The 18,526-nt window shown below is 38.3% G+C and overlaps 1 protein-coding gene across 1 annotated transcript in view; it reads right to left on the bottom strand.

Annotated features, from left to right (window-relative positions):
- The window catches only part of Uri1 (URI1 prefoldin like chaperone), a 59,313-nt gene that overhangs the window by 24,475 nt on the left and 16,312 nt on the right, over positions 1–18,526 (bottom strand). The window contains exon 2 of the mRNA XM_038340254.1: positions 10,825–10,859. Coding sequence (XP_038196182.1) covers positions 10,825–10,859 — 35 coding nt within the window. The remainder of the gene's footprint in view (positions 1–10,824; positions 10,860–18,526) is intronic.

The raw sequence follows: 18,526 nt of genomic DNA, 5'->3' as shown, positions 1-18,526 counted from the left end.
TCTTCCTAGACCCTATGATTGTATTTCAAAAGGAAATAAATTATCCTTTTGGGTATATTTTTATATGACAAAATGGCAAAAATCCTTCATGTATGGGATATGGGACTATGTCCGGGACCACAGTCCATGGCTTTAAAGTCAAACCAAAGAGTGAATCCCAGCTCTTCTACTTCACTTACACAAACTAACCTTGGCCTTAGCGTCTTCTTCCATGTTAAAACTGGAAAAATGCCTATTCACAGGTTCAAGAGCATAAAGCATAATTTTCAGAAAAGATTATTAAGTACTAAGGTAAGATCCCACTTAACAGTCATTCAACTGGATAGTGTGACTTACTGAACGGTAACAGAATAACTGAATGTCAGCATTCAGAGGCTTTGGAAACAGGGTCAATATGAACAACAAAGAAGATGATGTGATACAGTGCCAACATATCACAGATGCTCATTAATCTATGGAATACTAACAGCCCCTGTGATTCAGACTGAGACTGTGTAAAAGCTCAAGGACTATCCAACCACTATCTAATGCTTCTGATTAGGTCCAATTAAAGTTAGCATTCAGCATGTCTTACACTGGTAATCATACCTAGAAAAGGGACTTTAAAAAAGAAATCTCATGTGCCTTCAGAGAACAGAAAGTTCAACCAAGGTAATGTCAGCAATCAGTATTTCCAAATGAACACTCAGCTTTAACCTTCATTAATAATTCTCTCTAGAACAAAAATGTGAACAAATTAAAGAACAGTTTAAGATTAGAGTTGCTATTTCTACATTTTTAGTTATTTTCTAAAGACAGAAAAAGAAAGTGAAAGATGATTTAAAATATAGCAATGTAGAAATACTCTTTAAAGGAAGACCAGCTATGTATCTTGAAGAAATCCCTGAAGATCATTCTGGTCAAAAGCGTCCAGAACCAAGCACTTAACCAAAACACGATCTCCACAGCCCTCTAATACACAAGACTAATAGTTCCTTTAAAACATCACGAGGCTAGCCGGGTGGTGGTGGCGCACCCCTTTAATCCCAGCACTCGGGAGGCAGAGGCAGGCGGATCTCTGTGAGTTCGAGGCCAGCCTGGTCTACAAGAGCTAGTTCCAGGACAGGCTCTAGAAACTACAGGGAAACCCTGTCTCGAAAAAACCAAAAAAAAAATAAAAATAAAAAAAATAAAAAAATAAAAAAAATAAAAAAAAAATCACGAGGCTATGCAGCAGCAAAGTTCATCTCTGTGTGTTGAACTCATCTCACATTCACGTCTGTGTGTGTGTGTGTGTGTGTGTGTGTGTGTGTGTGTGTGTGTGCGTGCGTATTTTTTTAATTAGAGGAAAATTTGCTTACAGGGTACGCAGTGCCCAATGAGGAAAGAAGGGAGAATCAGATCCACTGGGGCTAGGAGTTACAAGTAGTTGTAAACTACCACATGTGTTTTGGGAGCTGAACCCATGTCCTCTACAAGAGTAATATGGACTCTTAATTGTTAAGCCATAAAAACACAAGTTTACTTTTTTTTTTCTTCTTCGAGACAGGGTTTCTCTGTGTAACAGTTCTGGCTATCAGGAAACTCACTTTGTAGACCATGCTGGCCTCCAACTCACAGAGATCTGCCTGCCTCTAAATTCTGAGTGCTGGGGTTAAAAGTGTAAGTCACCACTTACACTTTAAATTTAAATTTAAATTTGGCTTTAAATTTTTATTTTATCCATTCATTCTCATTCATTCATTCATTTTGTTTTTTCAAGATGGGATTTCTCTGTAGCTTTGGAGCCTGTCCTGAAACTAGCTCTTGTAGACCAGGCTGGCCTCGAACTCACAGAGATCCGCCTGCCTCTGCCTCCTGGGTGCTGGGATTAAAGACATGTGCCAATACCGCCATGCAAGATTTTATTTTTTATAAGAATATTTAGCCTACATGTAAATGTGTGTACTACATGCATGCTAGTATCCTCAGAAGTCAGAAGAGGACATTGGAGTCCCTGGAACTAGTTATAGGTAGTTGTGAGCCACCATGTGGGTGCCAGGGATTGAGACTGAGTCCTCTAGAAGAGCAACAAGTGCTCTAAAACCACTGTGCCATCTCTCAAGCCCCAATACAAGTTGTCTTAAGAACTAATGTTGAAGATTGGAGAAGGTTAGCAGCCGCAATGAAGGCATAGAACACTTCTATAAATAGCCCTAACCTTAAAGCATTAAGATCAGGACAGATCCTATGGGAAATATTTATTTTCATAGAAGTGTAACAAGTCTGAGAGAGAAAGCTAAATGAGGTGTGTGAGTGAGTATTTAAAGGTGAAGTACGCCAATGATTTGCTCTGAAATGCCTCAGAAAGAAACGAATTAATGAGTAAGACACGGCTGGTCTATAATCAAGGTTCAGTCCAACTCTTCTGTGCAACTGAATATTTCTGTAACTGACTATTTAAAGGGGTACAGGAGAACATGAAAAATAAGTGTTTAATCTTTCTCTTATGGGAAAAACACTTTCGCAAAAAGAAGTAAGCTCTACATCCCTTGTTCCAGCAAGTGATAGGCTCTCATCTCCATCTTTAAAGGGAAGAAACGAAATCTCTGCTTAGAAGAGCAGAATCTTCCAAATGTACTTAAGCAGGAAGACATAACTGGCAGACAATACTAACACTAAACTGTCTTCTTGAAGGGGGTCTCCTATGGCTCTTTCCCTTTACCTAACCTGCTAAACAAACAAAGCAGTGAACACCGTGAGATGCTTAAAAGCAAAGGGCTTTACATTAGTGCAAACCTGCAGGTTATTATCTGCAGCCAAGAAACAATCACCTGTTGTTTCTAAGAAACGATGAAACCCAAAGCTTCTGAAACACACAGGACTCAACAGCAGCTATTTTTAGTTCATTATTACCACTTCAGAACTATCCTATAAACATCTAAGAAAGCCTACTTTGGACACAATTCACTAGATATTCACTCACTCCTCTGCAACTGAGCCTTGGGCCACATCACAGAGGCCATCACTCAAATCTAGCAGGCCTTTCTAAAATTTGCAATCCATCTGCATTAAAGCGCCACTGGCTTGAAGGGTCCCTGGGCCACGTCCAGAATTAAGAAAGTAAAGAAAAGTTCAGTTCAGGCATAGATAAAGGCAGAGATTCTCTCTCCTTGTTACAGCAAGAAATAACAACTTTCTTCAGTGTCCTCTTACGTCTAAGGAAGGTTTTAAGTTACATGACGAAATATGAACATTCTTGAAGGAAGGACAATTCTTTTCTGTGAACTGGTGGGGAAAGGAACACTCCTCATTCACAATTTAAAAATATTTGTATAAAATCAGTGGCATCATTACCTTTTTTTCCTAAATAGTCACAGCAAGATACTCAGAGACTTCACTAAATTCGGTAACTAAAATCTACCTTTAAAAAATTTAAGGTAAAATGGAGACATGTTCCTTTTTATAACTGCATCACACCGAAGAGCTCACTTCATCAGAATATGTTGATGACCTAACACATGTTTCTTATGTTTTATTAGTCACCAGAAAACAATAAAAATAATCTAAAGATAAAAAAGATAACCTCGGGCCTGGAGAGATGGCTTAATGGTTAAGAGCATTGCCTGCTCTTCCAAAGGTCCTGAGTTCAATTCCCAGCAACCACATGGTGGCTCACAGCCAACTGTAATAAGGTCTGGTTCCCTCTTCTGGCGTGCAGGCATACACACAGACAGAATATTGTATACATAACAAATAAATAAATATTTTTTTTAAAAAAAAAAAAAAAGATAACCTCGGGCTGGAGAGGTGGCTCAGAGGTTAAGAGCACTAGCTACTCTTCCAGAGGTCGTGAGTTCAATTCCCAGCAACCACATGGTGGCTCACAGCCATCTGTAATAACATCTGATGCCCTCTTCTGGAGTGCAGACAAACATGCAGGCAGAACATTGCATACATAATAAATAAATAAGTAATCTTTTTTAAAAAAAGATAACCTATAATTTTACATTAACTTAACAAATTATTGAGAGGCAGATCTAACTACCACTCCAATAATCTTCATCCACTTAATTCTGCAAAGTGGCTACCACACAAGAGACACACAGTGAAGCTAGAAGAGACAATGTGCTCCCATGTTCTCTCTACAGCCAACCACATGGACATGTCACCTGAAATTTGTCAGCCATCTTAAGTGCCTGTTTCTTCATTTATAATTAATATTTTGCTCTAAAAATAATCATATGTGAATTAAAAGTAGAAGGGGAGTTCTAAAATTACACAAAAGTGAACTGATTTTTGAAAAAAAATCCCCAAATTGTCAAATTCAGCTAAATTTATGATATTGGAACTTGACATGGGTGTTGGGAATGAAACTTGTACTCTGCAAGAGTAGGAAATTCTCAATCCTGCTGGCCCAATCTCTCCAGGCCCTACACCTGGAGATTTTTAAATAATACTGTAAACTCAGACAGAGAGAAAATCTTCCTAAACATAAGTCTGCCATTTTTATCCCCAGAAAATAATTTTCTTACATCCAAAAATATGACACAAAAGCTTTGAGACTACTAAAATAATTTCAAATTGTAATTAGAAAACATTAAAGAAAAAGAAAACAAAAATTTCTAACCTGACCTCTACAGCACAAATAAACACATAACTAACTACTAAGCTTAAAGTAATAAAAAAAAAATGTGGCCGGGCAGTGGTGGCACACGCCTTTAATCTCAGCACTCAGGAGGCAGAGGCAGGCGGATCTCTGTGAGTTTAAGGCCAGCCTGGTCTACAGAGCGAGTTCCAGGACAGCCAAGCCTGTTACACTGAGAAACCCTGTCTCGAAAAACCAAATGAATAAATGAATGAATGAATGGATGGACAGATATATAAGTAAATAAGTGAAGTGAAATGTTTTTAAAATACTGGGAAAAAATAGTTTCAGCTATAAGTAAATTTCTTTACTATTTTATTACAACTTTCTATAATAACTAAGCATGTATTCACCTTATAGTCAGAAGAAAAATTAAAAACTAATTCAGCATAGGGAAGTTGATCAGATGGCTCAGTGGTTAAGAGCTCTTACTGCTCTTGCAGAGGATCCAGGTTCAGTTCCTAGCATCCATGTCAGGAGACCCAAAACCACCTGAACTCCAGGTCCAGAAGGTCCAAGGCCTTCTTCTGGCCTTCAAAGGTACCAGCAGGAAGTGCACATACATAAGTGTAAGCACTTACACAAAATAAAATAATCTGCTCTGAAACATTACATACAAAAATCCTCAAACATAACCCCCAATCTAGGGGAGGTAGTGTTTGATGTTTGATAATGACAAAAAAAAAAAAAAAAGGAACCTAAAAAAAAAAAAACAGAAAGGGGTCTGGACCCACTGTACTTCCTCTTCCTCCCACTATCCCTAAGGAGCCATTCCGTGGTAACTGCCCAACTTCAGAAGCAAAAGCAGGTAAAATGTCCAGATAATGTTGTGACTGCTCTCTGCTTCACTCAAGGGGATGGGGGGGGGGGGCAAAAAACAGAAGGTTCTATATAAAGCAGTGATCAAAAATATAATCTATTAAATAGAAACACTGAACAATGCACTGTTGTGAATAAGTATTTCTACAAGTATGCAGACTACACAAAATAAAGTAAATTTCATATACTCTCATATGAAGGTTGTAGGAAAACACTTTCAAGTATTCATAGGAATTTTTAGGAAGAAATATTCAATGATGCCAGATATGGTGGTTTATACTTGTAATCTTAGCACTTGGGAAACTGAGGCAGGAGGATAACTGGGACTCTGGGAGCAGCCTGGGTTCCACAGTAAAGTCCTACTCCACCCTGAGATACCAAAACTAGGGGGAAAAGGTGTTTATGGGACAAAAAAGGTGTTTATGGGACAAATTCTTCCCTCAACAACAGACAGATATGCTCTCTACATTTGTATGTATGTACGTGTGTGTGCATAAGATAGAAGCATACATGTGTGTATGCATTTTCCCCTGTCCTAATAGTAAAGCGGAGTTTATAGAAAGGCTTATGATTTTACCTATTCACGTATGTGTTTCTACTTCCAACTAAATACTATGACCATAAACTATAACAAAAACTAGTATCCCCAAATAGTAATCTGTATCCAGTTTTTTAAAGTAACAAATATCAAGCATTTGTTTTACAATTTCTCTCTCAAAACTCATATGCTCAAGTGTTTTCACGTTCATCAAATTTAAGCTACTCTTTGCAATACTAAACACATGCACAAATAAAATACCGTATTTTCATTTTAAGTTGGCTCTGTGTAATTTAATACTAGATTTCTTCACTACCTAAGATCCTCTTATAAGCCTTAAAGAAAATAAGGTATTTTTTTCTTTTTAATTATATGTATGGTGGTTGTGCATGCAGTACAGGTGCCCAAGAAGGCCAAGGGCGTTAGATATCCTGGAACTGGAGTTACAGGTGTTGCAGCTGCATGGTATAGGTGCTGGAAAACCAACTTGGGTCCTCTGAAAGAGCAGTATATACTCTAACCACTGAGAAATCTCTCTCCAGCCCACAAGCAAGCTATTTCTAAACCTCCATTGCATACAATCTATGGTTATAAACAAGGCCTCCATGCAAATGATTTAACTATGTATGCCCCATCCACAGGCACTACTTTTATCTAATCCCATAAGCAACACAAAGCAATGAGTCTTTCTTGTGAGACCAGGCCAATAGGAATCATCTGCCTTATACTAAAAGTGGCCATAATTTTTTGTTCTAGAAAAAGATAGTCATTTTTCACCTTCTGAATCTGTCTGGCTCTATAAGTTCCTCTGAACATCATAATGTGGTCTTGCAGCTTCCACGATGTCATATAAAAGGAAAGGATGCTGGGATAAATGCCACAAACACAAAGCAAGCTCTGATAACAGTCGTACTTAGCCTAGGATGCCCTTCAGCTTAGGCAGCTGAATCCTGTGATGCCAAGCCTGTGCTTCCAATGCTAATCAAGCTGACAACTACTGACACTAAGTGATGGACACCTACAGGCTGACTATACTGCTCTTCATCACAAAACTTATTTAAAAGAAGCACACACAGCTCTAAGAATATGTTGAGAAGCGGGGTGGTGGTAGCGCACGCCTTTAATCCCAGAACTCGGGAGGCAGAGGCAGGTGGATCTCTGTTCGAGGCCAGCCTGATCTACAAGAGCTAGTTCCAGGACAGGCTCCAAAGCTTCAGAGAAACCCTGTCTCGAAAAAAAAAAAAAAAATTGTTGAGAAAGCCAACTTTCTGCCTGATAAAAAGATACCATGTGACTTGTCTAGAATTCCAGTACTCTGGGAAGCTGAGGTAGGAGGACTGCCACAAATTCCAGGCCAGTCTAAAGACATAGTGGAAGATAAGACCCAGACAAACAAATAAGATGGCATGGATATAAAACATTCACAAATGTGTACAGAATAGTGAGATTTTTATTCTTTTGCCTTATTTATACGACATCGCTAACTTTCCAAAAAGACAGAGTATCTGCTCTTGGTTCTTGAGAGAAAGACTGAACACACACAGAGGCCCTGCAAGTCAGGTGGCAGCATACCTGCCTGGAAGAAAACTGCGGGTTCTTAGTGTAACTGCTCCAGGCTGCAAATGACAGAACTCAAATGCTGTATAAGAATGTAAGAAAAGAAGATGCAAATAACCCTCACCAGCTGCAAATGGACCAAATAGTAGACCTCACATTCATATTCAAGGAGAAAATAAGTCTGTGGCATCTTATTTTCCTGTGTGAAGCAAAAATGATAGACAAAAAAGGCTTTGGGCTTGTTTGTTTACATTTAGTTTTAAGACAGGATTCCCCTGTGTTGGCCTGGTTGTTCTGGAACTCACTCTGTAGACCAAGCTGGCCTCGAACTCAAAGAGATCTGTCTGCCTCTGCCTCCCAAGTGCTGGATTAAAGGCTTGCATCACAACTAAATGGCTAAAAAGTTGTATTATTTAAAAAAATTTTTAAAGAAAAATTTTGGCCAAACTGAAAACCACTATTAGTATTAACAGAATTCTGTATGGTTCTTATCCTCTAGATTCAAATATTTCCTTTTTTAGTTGCTCTTAACTGAATAAATACTATTAATTTCTTAGTCCATCAGAGTCCTGGAATTTAGTTTTCTCAGTCGGTCCTAAAATGGCCCAGGCTACTTTCACTTCTATTTTTCTACAAATATTTTTACTTTTTGTCCAACATTTTAGAAAAGAGTATTTTAAAGCCTAAATTGTATTCTTTTTGTCTCTAAGTAAAAGAACCCTTTTAAATTACACATCAACACCACTAGCCAAAGAGTTGCATCTTTAAAGTCATTTACTTTGCTCTTCCTCTTACATTATCAGATACCCATGTGGTATCTGGGCATAGCTACCTAAACTGCACTTTAGAGTGGCTAATGCCATGAGTCAAAGAATTAAAAGCAATCGGCTTTTAAAAATTGTATCTAAAGCATGTTTAAGAAGGCTCCAGATGCTGGGCGGTGGTGGTGCATGCCTTTAATCCCAGCACTTGGGAGGCAGAGGCAGGCAGATCTCTGTGAGTTCGAGGCCAGGCTGGTTGGTCTACAATAGATCCAGGACAGGCTCCAAAGCTACAGAGAAACCCTGTCTCGAAAAACCAACAACAAAAAAAAGAATGGTTCCAGTCTCTGAACTTCCTCTATTTGTTCCATATGCCAGCAAATCGTCAAAAAAGAAAAGAAAATTTGCTCTGATTTCTCTGCTTAGTGTCCTACTAGGGCTGAGTCTTTAGGGTGGAAATTGGAAAGATCAGCTCAGTCTTGCCAGTGGCAGGAAGGTCTTCTCTGCCTGAAGGTGTGAGAGGTAATGACAGCACAAGATTACCACAATCTCTGAATTCCTACTGCCTGACTTTGGTAAGAAAGTGGATACTCCCTTTTCAATTTCTGAGCAAATTAAATGAGCTCAGAATGCACTGGTCATTTAGATTCCAGCAGCATTATACTAGCAGCATTATACTATATATAGGCAAATAAAATACTGTTTCCTAAGTCCTATCAGAAGTGATTCAGAGCAGAAAAAAATTTAATGAGGGAAAAAGAATTGTAATCTTTAACATATAAACAAGGTATAATAAACTTTCAACTACTGCAAATGTGCCAGTCTTCTGTAGTTAGAGGCCTTGAGCACACCGACCTGAGACGGAGGGTCTAGGAGCCTGCTCTGCCCTCGGAGTCAGGACTCCACCTGTCACTGCTCTCTACATTCGTGCACTGCACCCTGCAGTGCTATTTGTAAATGAAAGCGTGTAGATGAAACAACTACAAATTCCACCTTCACTCATTCATTAATGAACTATTCTGTGCCAAACACAGAAGGAAAGACTGAATAGACAGCAAGATGAAAACATGTCCATCGTCCTCAGAATTCTCCACCAGAGGAAGGATTTTACCAAGGAGTATCTTAATTCCAGGTCCATGCATGCTGGAGTCTGTTCTGAGTGAATGCATCCTCTTCTTACTTCTGAACCCCTTACCAAAACCAAGATGTCCATGGAATGAAATTGCCTCTAAGGGTTACTCATAAATACATCACTTTGGCCAAATCTACGAAAGCAAAGCTTTCTCTAGCCAAGGGCTTGCACACACTTCGCATTTTAAGCTGAAATGAATGTACAGTGCAAAGTGAACGGTCCATTATGGAAATGTTGACAGACCTACACCACCAGTGGATGCAATTACAACACTGCATTTATTGAAAATTAATGAAGTCCTGGATTTTTATTTATAAAGTGGGTATTATTAGTTTTAGATTGGTTTCCGCAAGCCAATAGTCCAAATTGAATAAGATGATGGGTACAGATTGCACCGATCTTCACTCTTATCCATTGCTTGCAGCCTATGTGCATTTAAACCAAAAACATTTGATATACACTAACTATAAATTATTTCCTTGGAGATCTCTCAGGCATGAAGAAAAAGCCTTTTAAAATAAATTTAAAATATTATATGCTTGATGGTGTATAACCGAAGGTTTAATCTCACCACTAAAGGGGCAGTTACGATGATTTTGCAATAACCCTGCAGACAATAATCAAGACAGCTCCTGTTGTTCTCTCAGTAAAATCTTCGTAAACACAGCATGGATAGACTGTAATTTGATATCTGTAAGATCAACAGCCATACCTCATGACAACTCCTAATATAAGATTTTATTCACCATTAAATTGAGCGTTTTCCTCAGAAGCAATAGAATAGAAAGCACATTATTTACCCGGCATTGTCCTATTAACTATAGATTAGCACATCAAAACAGACATGCTTTCTCTCTCTAAAAAAAAAAAAAAAAAAAAAAAAAAAAAAAAAAAAAAAGTACAAGCAATAAAGCAGGCTCTAAAATAGATTAATTAGCTTTATCAAATTTAAGAAAAATCTATCTGTGTCCAATATTATTTTTTCCAATATCATTTTTAAACAACTGATTCCAATTATTTTCTACTACAAACATTAAGAAATATCCCCAAAACAAAGTTAAGTTCAAAAACAAATGTCTCAGTTTCTACTTCAAAATGAGATTTAATATTATTCAATTTTTGTAAATAAAAAGGAGGGAGTAGAATCAACACACATGCTGACAAAATTTTAGAAAATTGGTACATGTGTAACTCTGAGAGGGGTTAAAGACAATGTAAATTAGTATCAAAGACATTCAAAATGGAGATCACTACAATTCAATTACTGCTCTCTAGCTCTCTCCTACACAGCACGCACACAAACACACACATGTACACACTCACACATATACCCCAGTGCATATCGTTATTTAAATACAAGTAGGGACTCCCTCTGTATTTCAGAATTATAATAAAAGCATCTTTCACTCACCAATGCTGGATTTTCTCCTGGCAGTTAGTGACCACCTGTCATGAAAACAAACAACTACTCATGAAAAAAACAGGGCTAGGCATAGAGACAGAAAATCAGCATCAGAAAACTACAGCAGTGTCTTTACAGATTTACTAACACCTCAGTGGACATTTTTATTTGTCAGAGGTACAAAGATGGGTATGTTAGTTTCTAAGCAATGCACTTTATCACAGCCCTCTAACGCAGGCTGATAACTGCATAACAAATTACAGCTTTCCAATTCAGACTTTGGTACAAAACCTGCTTCATAACTATTAGGTGACATATGATATAAGATAACTAGCATTTTGTACAATCTACAGACCATTTTCAATGTTACATATTTTCTAGAATACACAAATATTATAAACAACAAGAAACCAACGGAACAGCCACATTTCAGCAGGAAAAAATGACAGTAGTGAAAATATTTGATTTTGTCAGCTATCTCCAAATGTTTCCACCCGTGATTTTTAGTCTGATGTATTAAAAAATGAATTCATTTTTCTGCTGTTTTCAAGAAGAAATACTTGGGATAAAGGGATGCTCTGAACAGCTCATTCCCCCCACACTGAATTGTGATAAAATGGTATGCACTTGACACCCAATTTAAGCTGTTTATAATATTAAAAGAATGGTATTACGCATAAAAGTTATGCTTCCCTTTAAGATATTTCAGTAGATTCTCAAATACTAAGAAAACAAAAATAACAATCATCACAGGAAAAAATGCAATCAGAAAAAATTACAGTTAAGCAGAAATTTTAAAGTTAATACTATTTTCATAAACTGCTAATCACCTATTTTTGAGTTCCCATCCATAAAAACTGTCAAATATTAATCTAGAGTGCTAGAGCACCATTTTAAAGACAGGGAAACTAAGGCACAAAAGGGAGGCCACATGAGGAAGACAGCAGCATGCCCTAGTTTCAGTTCCAGGTTCTCAGAGCAATCCTATTTCTTGATTATGCAAAATGTGTCACACACCCCCAAAATCAATTTCTTTTAGTGTTGTCACTAAATTCCTCTATTCTAACATTTAATTCAAAAAAAAACCTGTCCTCCCTTTTGGACATTTTAAATAGTAAGGCAGCAATCCCGACCCAAAATACATGCTGTAATCAGATACTCGGCCATACTGCACATTAACTCAGCATAAAAAGTCCCTACAGAATGAAGATCTGCAGTAAGTATCAATCACACAGCAACACTTAATAACAGTGGTAATATATAATAGAGCACTGACTTAACATCTGTAAGAGTCTACTAAAGTCACATCAGTCCATATCACTGTTTCTGACTTGGCAGGAATTATAAAGACAAAGACAAACAGAATTAGATATAAATTGAAAAAGAAAAAACAAATCTTTACAAAAAGAAAATTTATGAAGTTTCTATTTAAGAACCCCATTAAGATGAGACCCCAAAACGGTTAGGATGTTTCCAGTCGTAGCAGGAGTGTTTCCAAGCATGAAGCGAGCCAAAAGCACAGAAAGAAAAGCCCTGCAACCGTAAGAGCAGAGTGTTCATTAACCTCTACATGATAATCCTTTCGTAGCTGCATATTAACTAGTTACATATTCATAATCATTTACATTATTTAAAGGACCTTCGATGAAATTTTCTAGGCTATATCCATTAGTAATGGTGTTAAAGGTTATGGAAGATAGTCTACTTAATGTTTCCAGGAAGCCTTTTTAATTAGTAAATATGTAAATTTGGCACACACGCTTTCATGTTTAAAAACAAGTCACTGGTAGCATGGCATGTGTTCTTGCCATCACCCACACAGCTCTTCTGCCTGGTTCTAGTCACGCTTCCTCACTCCCCACCCCTTTTCTTTCCTAAAATAGTCCCAAGCAGATATTCAAAGACAGACGAGCAACAAAACTACTGTACAAGCCACATTCTCACTACCAAAATACTGCTTTACATATGCAGCCTTCCTGGGTTTCACACAGCATTCAGAACACCACACACAGTGGACAAACATAGACAACAGAAGCAGGACCCTGGAAACTAGAGGAAAGTATCTCCAAGGAGGCAGATATGGAAATGCATGGAATAGTGGTTGACGAGTTTCCTGTGACCAAAAGCATAATTATATATGTACACACACACATATCATCAAAAAGCTATTTTTTGAGATGTTTTTAATATAACTGCCAAGGGAAAAAATTCTAAAAAAGACAAACTCCAGATTGAAAGCTGAATCCAGATTGAAAGCTGAATGAACCTGAGTTATAAAATCTGACTTTTCTGTGAAGTTAATACCAATTTATCTAATTTCTTAAACTATTAAGTGATGATAATAAGACAGGGGTCTGATTCTACAGGCAAGTCTCTAAAAATAAGCAAAACAACAAAAGGTGTTTTACCACTTTGGTGACCTCCACAAAAGAAAGGTCCCTATAGGTAAACTGATGCCAACTTTGTTTTTAAAAAAAAAAAAAAAATAAGTGTCCAAGCTTACAAATATTATGCCAAAAAGTCTCTGTAATGTTTCATAAAAATAGTTACTTAGCTGGCTTGTACTACTAAAATAATTAACTTAGGAAATTCAATATAATAACTAAACATTTATAAATATATGTTAACACAGTAATATAGCAGTAAGGCCACAGGAAAGAAAAGGGACCCTTACCTGACAAAGCCCTGTTTAAACAAACTATCATTAACAACCCTGTGAATATACACTCACCTGTACATTTAGGTACAGACCTAAGACTTCATATGACAAAGTATTCATTCAAATACTTCAATGACATAGATCTTAATCTCTTTGAAAGGAAAGGAAGCATGCTTTCTGATATGAAATAACTCATCCCAGAAGTGGCCACATGAAATCCGTTCTAAACCACAACTCTCTGACCCCAAGTGCACAAGGCCTTGGACAAGTCTGCCTCCAACCTGGAAAAGTGTAACGGTAGCAGGAACAGCTGCTGCATCTACAGTTACTGCTGCCACTTCTCCACGTCCTCCTCAGCATAGCACCCACATGTTCTGTTACAAAGGATAAAAATCATGCCTGAAAAACTGTATACTGTAAAAAATAAATAAATAAAGACAAAAAACTAACAGCTTGTTCTCCTTAGAAATAGATTTTTAAACATTATAAAGGAATGAGAAGGGAGGGTTTAACATGCGGTGAGCTCTCTTGTGCTTATTTGTTTATGCTATTTATTTTGATAACGGACCACAAGGGGGCATCAACCCATTCGATCTCCAAGTGCAGCACAGCGGCAGAGCAAAGCTGGACTGATGCAGATAACCCGCAATGTTATGTGCACTTCTAACCTCTGATCATTCTCTCAGGAAGGCTTCGCTTCACTTCTAAAACTGCTTGCCCTACCTGCAACCTCAGATTCTTCCTTCATAGGTTTCTGTATCAAGATCAGTTGGGAAACAGCTCTGCAGGCTGTCCAAATTCATGAGGTCAGCTTCTCTTGCTGGACTGCAGTTTCAAAACACATCTTCCCATTAGGTTGTAAAGCTGCTCACTGCACTGGAGCCAGAGGATGCTAGGCAAGCATGGTCACCTGAGCGCATCCTAAAGGATGAAAGAACCTTTTCTAAAATGGCAGGCTGTCAACTAAGGAGAGAGTTATGTATCCCTACAACAAAGAACTGTATAATGGAAGTGTACTTCCAACAAAATCAGTAACAACTACAACTTTGCTGCGCTGATAACACAAAGCCTGCAATCCCAGTACTCAGGAGGCTGAGATGGGTATGGAAGTTTTTTGGCCAGCCTGGGCTAACAAAGCAAGACTTTGTAAAAACAAAAATTCAGAAAATTACTCATCTTTTAAATAAAAGTGAGTCAGGATATAGTAAGCAATAGAGTAAAGAGCAATAGACTGAGGGTTGCTGTAGTAAAACCAGTATGGGGGACAAAAAACAATTCAACTTTGGACAACTTTATAGTTGACATGCACCCAAAGTGAAACTACCACCAACTTTTTAAATGCTGTTACACCACAGCACTTCTTAAAAATGTTACTTAAAAGTTTTAGCTTTCCTCAACTCTCTAATGCAGGACTGGGAGATATTCTTCCAGCACTCACCCACTCCCCTCACCTCTCCTGCCTGGTGCCTGTCTTGATCCCTTGTTTGTCTTCCTTACAGCTTAGGGTTCTTTTTCCTTTTATGACTTATCTCTCACAACCCCAAGTGCTCTGGTAACACACACCTTTCTCATACTGGAAACTGTGGGAATGTTTACATTTACAATCGGTAGCACTTCTAAGAATGAACGCACTGTCATGTTCCTGGGATTATTGAAATCCACAAGCCAAAAGTTTCAGGAACGGGTTTTATTCACACTTAGAGCTTAGTGTGTTTTAGAGTACGGAGATTTAACTTGGTAGAACGCTTGCCTAGCATAAATGGGACCCAAGATGCAATCCCCAACCCAATGATGGGGGCACACACACCTATAATCCCAGCACGGGGAAAAAGAAAATGAGTTCAAGGTCTTTCTCAGCTATAACTAATCTTCCAATCATAAGGCCCTGTCTCCAAGTAAGAAAAGAATCTGTTACTGAATGCCCCCTGTAAATATAACATGTGCAGTGAAACCTTAGTATTGCACAGCCCATTACAACAATGTGTGGTCATTTCACAGGCCTAAGATAACTCTGTTCTCAGTGTTTTGCAAGTTTTATAACTACAAAGGGGCTGAGCTGTACTTCTGGATCTGAGGGCTGCCTGGACAGCTTGTATGCCTATTACTTGACTGGGAACATCCATCATCCCATGTCCATTTGCATACCTTTCTCTGGAAAACTACTGTTTCCACAAAAAAAAAAAAAAAAAAAAACCAACAGGCCCTCACAGAACTACTTTTGAGCATATATAGCCCCAGAATGGAGAAGGCCCATGCCTGCTGCTACCCAAACCAACTGATCCATTTCAGATGTGAGAACCAAAGTAATTAGAAGAGGTGAAGTGTTCCACAACCAGAAAACACCTGAAACTGCAGGTAACAATGTAAATGTGCAAGAAAGCAAGCAACACACACACAAAACCGCCCTGACTTCACAGTCAATTTTTGCAGAAATTCCTTTCAAGCATTGCTGTGGTTTACAACTGACTTAAGACAGCCAGTGTGGTGAAACTTGTCACACAGATTAGGATAACATACCTACCTGTACACTCAAAGGAAACAATTCCTTAAACAATGAATACAAACAGTAAAGGGGGGTACTAGTAATACGAAAGCAATATTAAAGCAATCTGAAATTCCATTCTGCACTTTAAGATACGCCACTGTCAGTCAGACTATTGGAAAACTAAGTTAGTCATACAAGTTCAAAGCTCACTAAGAACTGGAAACACCAAATAAATAAGAAAAATCACACTTTTAAAGGAAGCCAAGAGTTGTCAAAGTAATAGAAGAGAAACTAGGAATTTAGAGGAAACTGGGAAATGAGAGCTGATCCCCATGATGTGGTTTTAGGCAATACTGTGCCTAGACAAGAGCATTATGGCTGGCCCTGAGCAGACAACCACAGCTGAGGACAGAAGCAAGCAAGAGTCTGACAAAGCAAATAAAATGAGACCAGTGAAGAAGTAGCTAGTTCCATTCAAGGACGCCTGTCAAAGCCTGAAGCTAAAAAGGAAAAAAAAAAAAAAAAAAAAAAAAGCTAACCAAACCTTTGGGAAGAGGTAGAAATGAAACAAAAACTAAGGAGTTCAGAAGGTTCGAAGAAATGTAAACAAGCTGTCCTCTCAGACAAAGTCCCAAAGGAACTAAAACTAGCACCACTCACTGCAGCAGGCACTTGGCCCTCCATTCAGCACCTGCCAGGAGGAGGCTAACTTTGGCTTCCTCATACTCTGCCTATCTAAAGGCAGGTGAGGCCTCTCCCAAAGGAAGACACCATCTTCAGACACATCTACCAACCCTGCATTTAACCCAAAATGACTACAATGCCACAAAATAGAAGCACATGACCTGAGAGCAGGCAAAAGAAAGGAAACAAAACAAAAAGATAACTATCTGGACACTGGTGTCAATAAAACAGGGTACTAAAATTAGAATGCACATGGCAAAGAGGATACAAGAAAAGATGGAGCGATGGTTCAGAGGTTAAGAGCACTGCCTGTTCTTCCAAAGGTCCTGAGTTCAATTCCCAGCAACCACATGGTGGCTCACAACCATCTGTAATGGGGTCTGGTGCCCTCTTCTGGCATGCAGGCATAGACACAGACAGAATATTGTATACATAATAAATAAATAAATATTTTAAAAGAAAAGATGGAAAAGTTAAGAAAAGACAGAAAATTTTTTACTGGAAAATGTCTTTTGAAAAAAATTAAATTTAAATAAAAATGCTATGGCTGTGGCTCTAGCTCAGTGGCAGAACACTTGCCAAGCAAGTGCAAGGCCCTAAATTCTTTCACCAGACAGAAAGGGGAGGAAGAGAGGGAGAGAAACAGGCAATTAAAAAGAAAAATCACACAACTGAAGTTTCTAAAATTACCAGAGCCAACATTAAACAGAGACTATGCAAAACATAAGTTAGTATTTCTTAACATCTGGACACACAATCTAGTTAGTGATGAAAACCAAGAAAAAAAAGTTTGGGTACAGCTGGAGGTGAGAGGCCAGAGAGATGGCGTAAGCTTTCAAAGGAGCAACAAAACTTAAAGTTAGAGCTAATGTCTGCATAAAATGCCAGAAACTGAAGACAACGAAATAAAATCTTGAAGTGCTGAAAAAAATAACTGAAGAATCTAGCATTACTAATACATACACAGCAAAGACATTCTCCAACATGAAGGAAAATCTGAAAGATTTTCAACAGTTAACTGAGAATTCCACACCAGATTTTCATTCTTCATTAACAGAAACACAAATGAGCTTTCTTCAGCAACACACATGCAGAAACTCCAGAGCAACTTGAAGTCATGCAGGTCACAGGGGTGGGGGTCAAGATGAGTACTAGCCATGTGCAACAATTAAATACAGCATTACAATGAACAAAATGCACACCATCAAAATGTACGGAAGCATGTGGGTAGGAGCCATGGGAGCCTTGAATCTTTAATCCCAGCACTCAGAAGGCAGAGGCAAGTAGATCTCTGTGAGTTTCAGGCCAGCCAAACCTATATAGTGAAATTCAATCTCAATCAATCCTTATGAGGAGGAGGGGAAAGAAAAGGAAAAGAGGTAGGGTGAGTACATGAATTCATGCTGGACCCGGATAGTAGAAACCTAGTATAGATTTGTAGCACACTGAGTATTAAGGTACACACAGTACACTGTACTAACAATGTACCTCAATGGTCCATTAAAAGACATTAATAGGCAAAAGTAACAATAAAGTTATGTTTGATTAATCCAAAGTCAGCATAAAGGGGAAACAGTAAAGAAACAACAAGAAACTAGGTAAAACAGAATGACAGTGAGAGGCCACTTCATAAATCAGGCTGGCCACCATTTAAAACACAAAACAGGAAAGTATTGTTGAGGATGTAGAAAAACTGGAGCAACTGAGAATTGCCGCTGGGAAGGTAAAGTGTAGAGTCACTGTAGAAGTCATGAGGCAGCTCCACACCCCAAACACAGATGTGCTCTATGATAGTGCACCCAAAGCACCCAAAGTAAACACCATAAGTGTGTCTATAGCAGCATTATTCACAACTTTCAAAAATGGAGGCAATACAAGTGTCC

Source organism: Arvicola amphibius, chromosome 8 (genome assembly GCF_903992535.2).
Source record: "Arvicola amphibius chromosome 8, mArvAmp1.2, whole genome shotgun sequence".
NCBI classification, from domain to species: Eukaryota; Metazoa; Chordata; class Mammalia; order Rodentia; family Cricetidae; genus Arvicola; species Arvicola amphibius.
The sequence above is the reverse complement of the archived record's forward strand: the minus strand, read 5'-3'. Positions and strand labels throughout refer to the sequence as shown.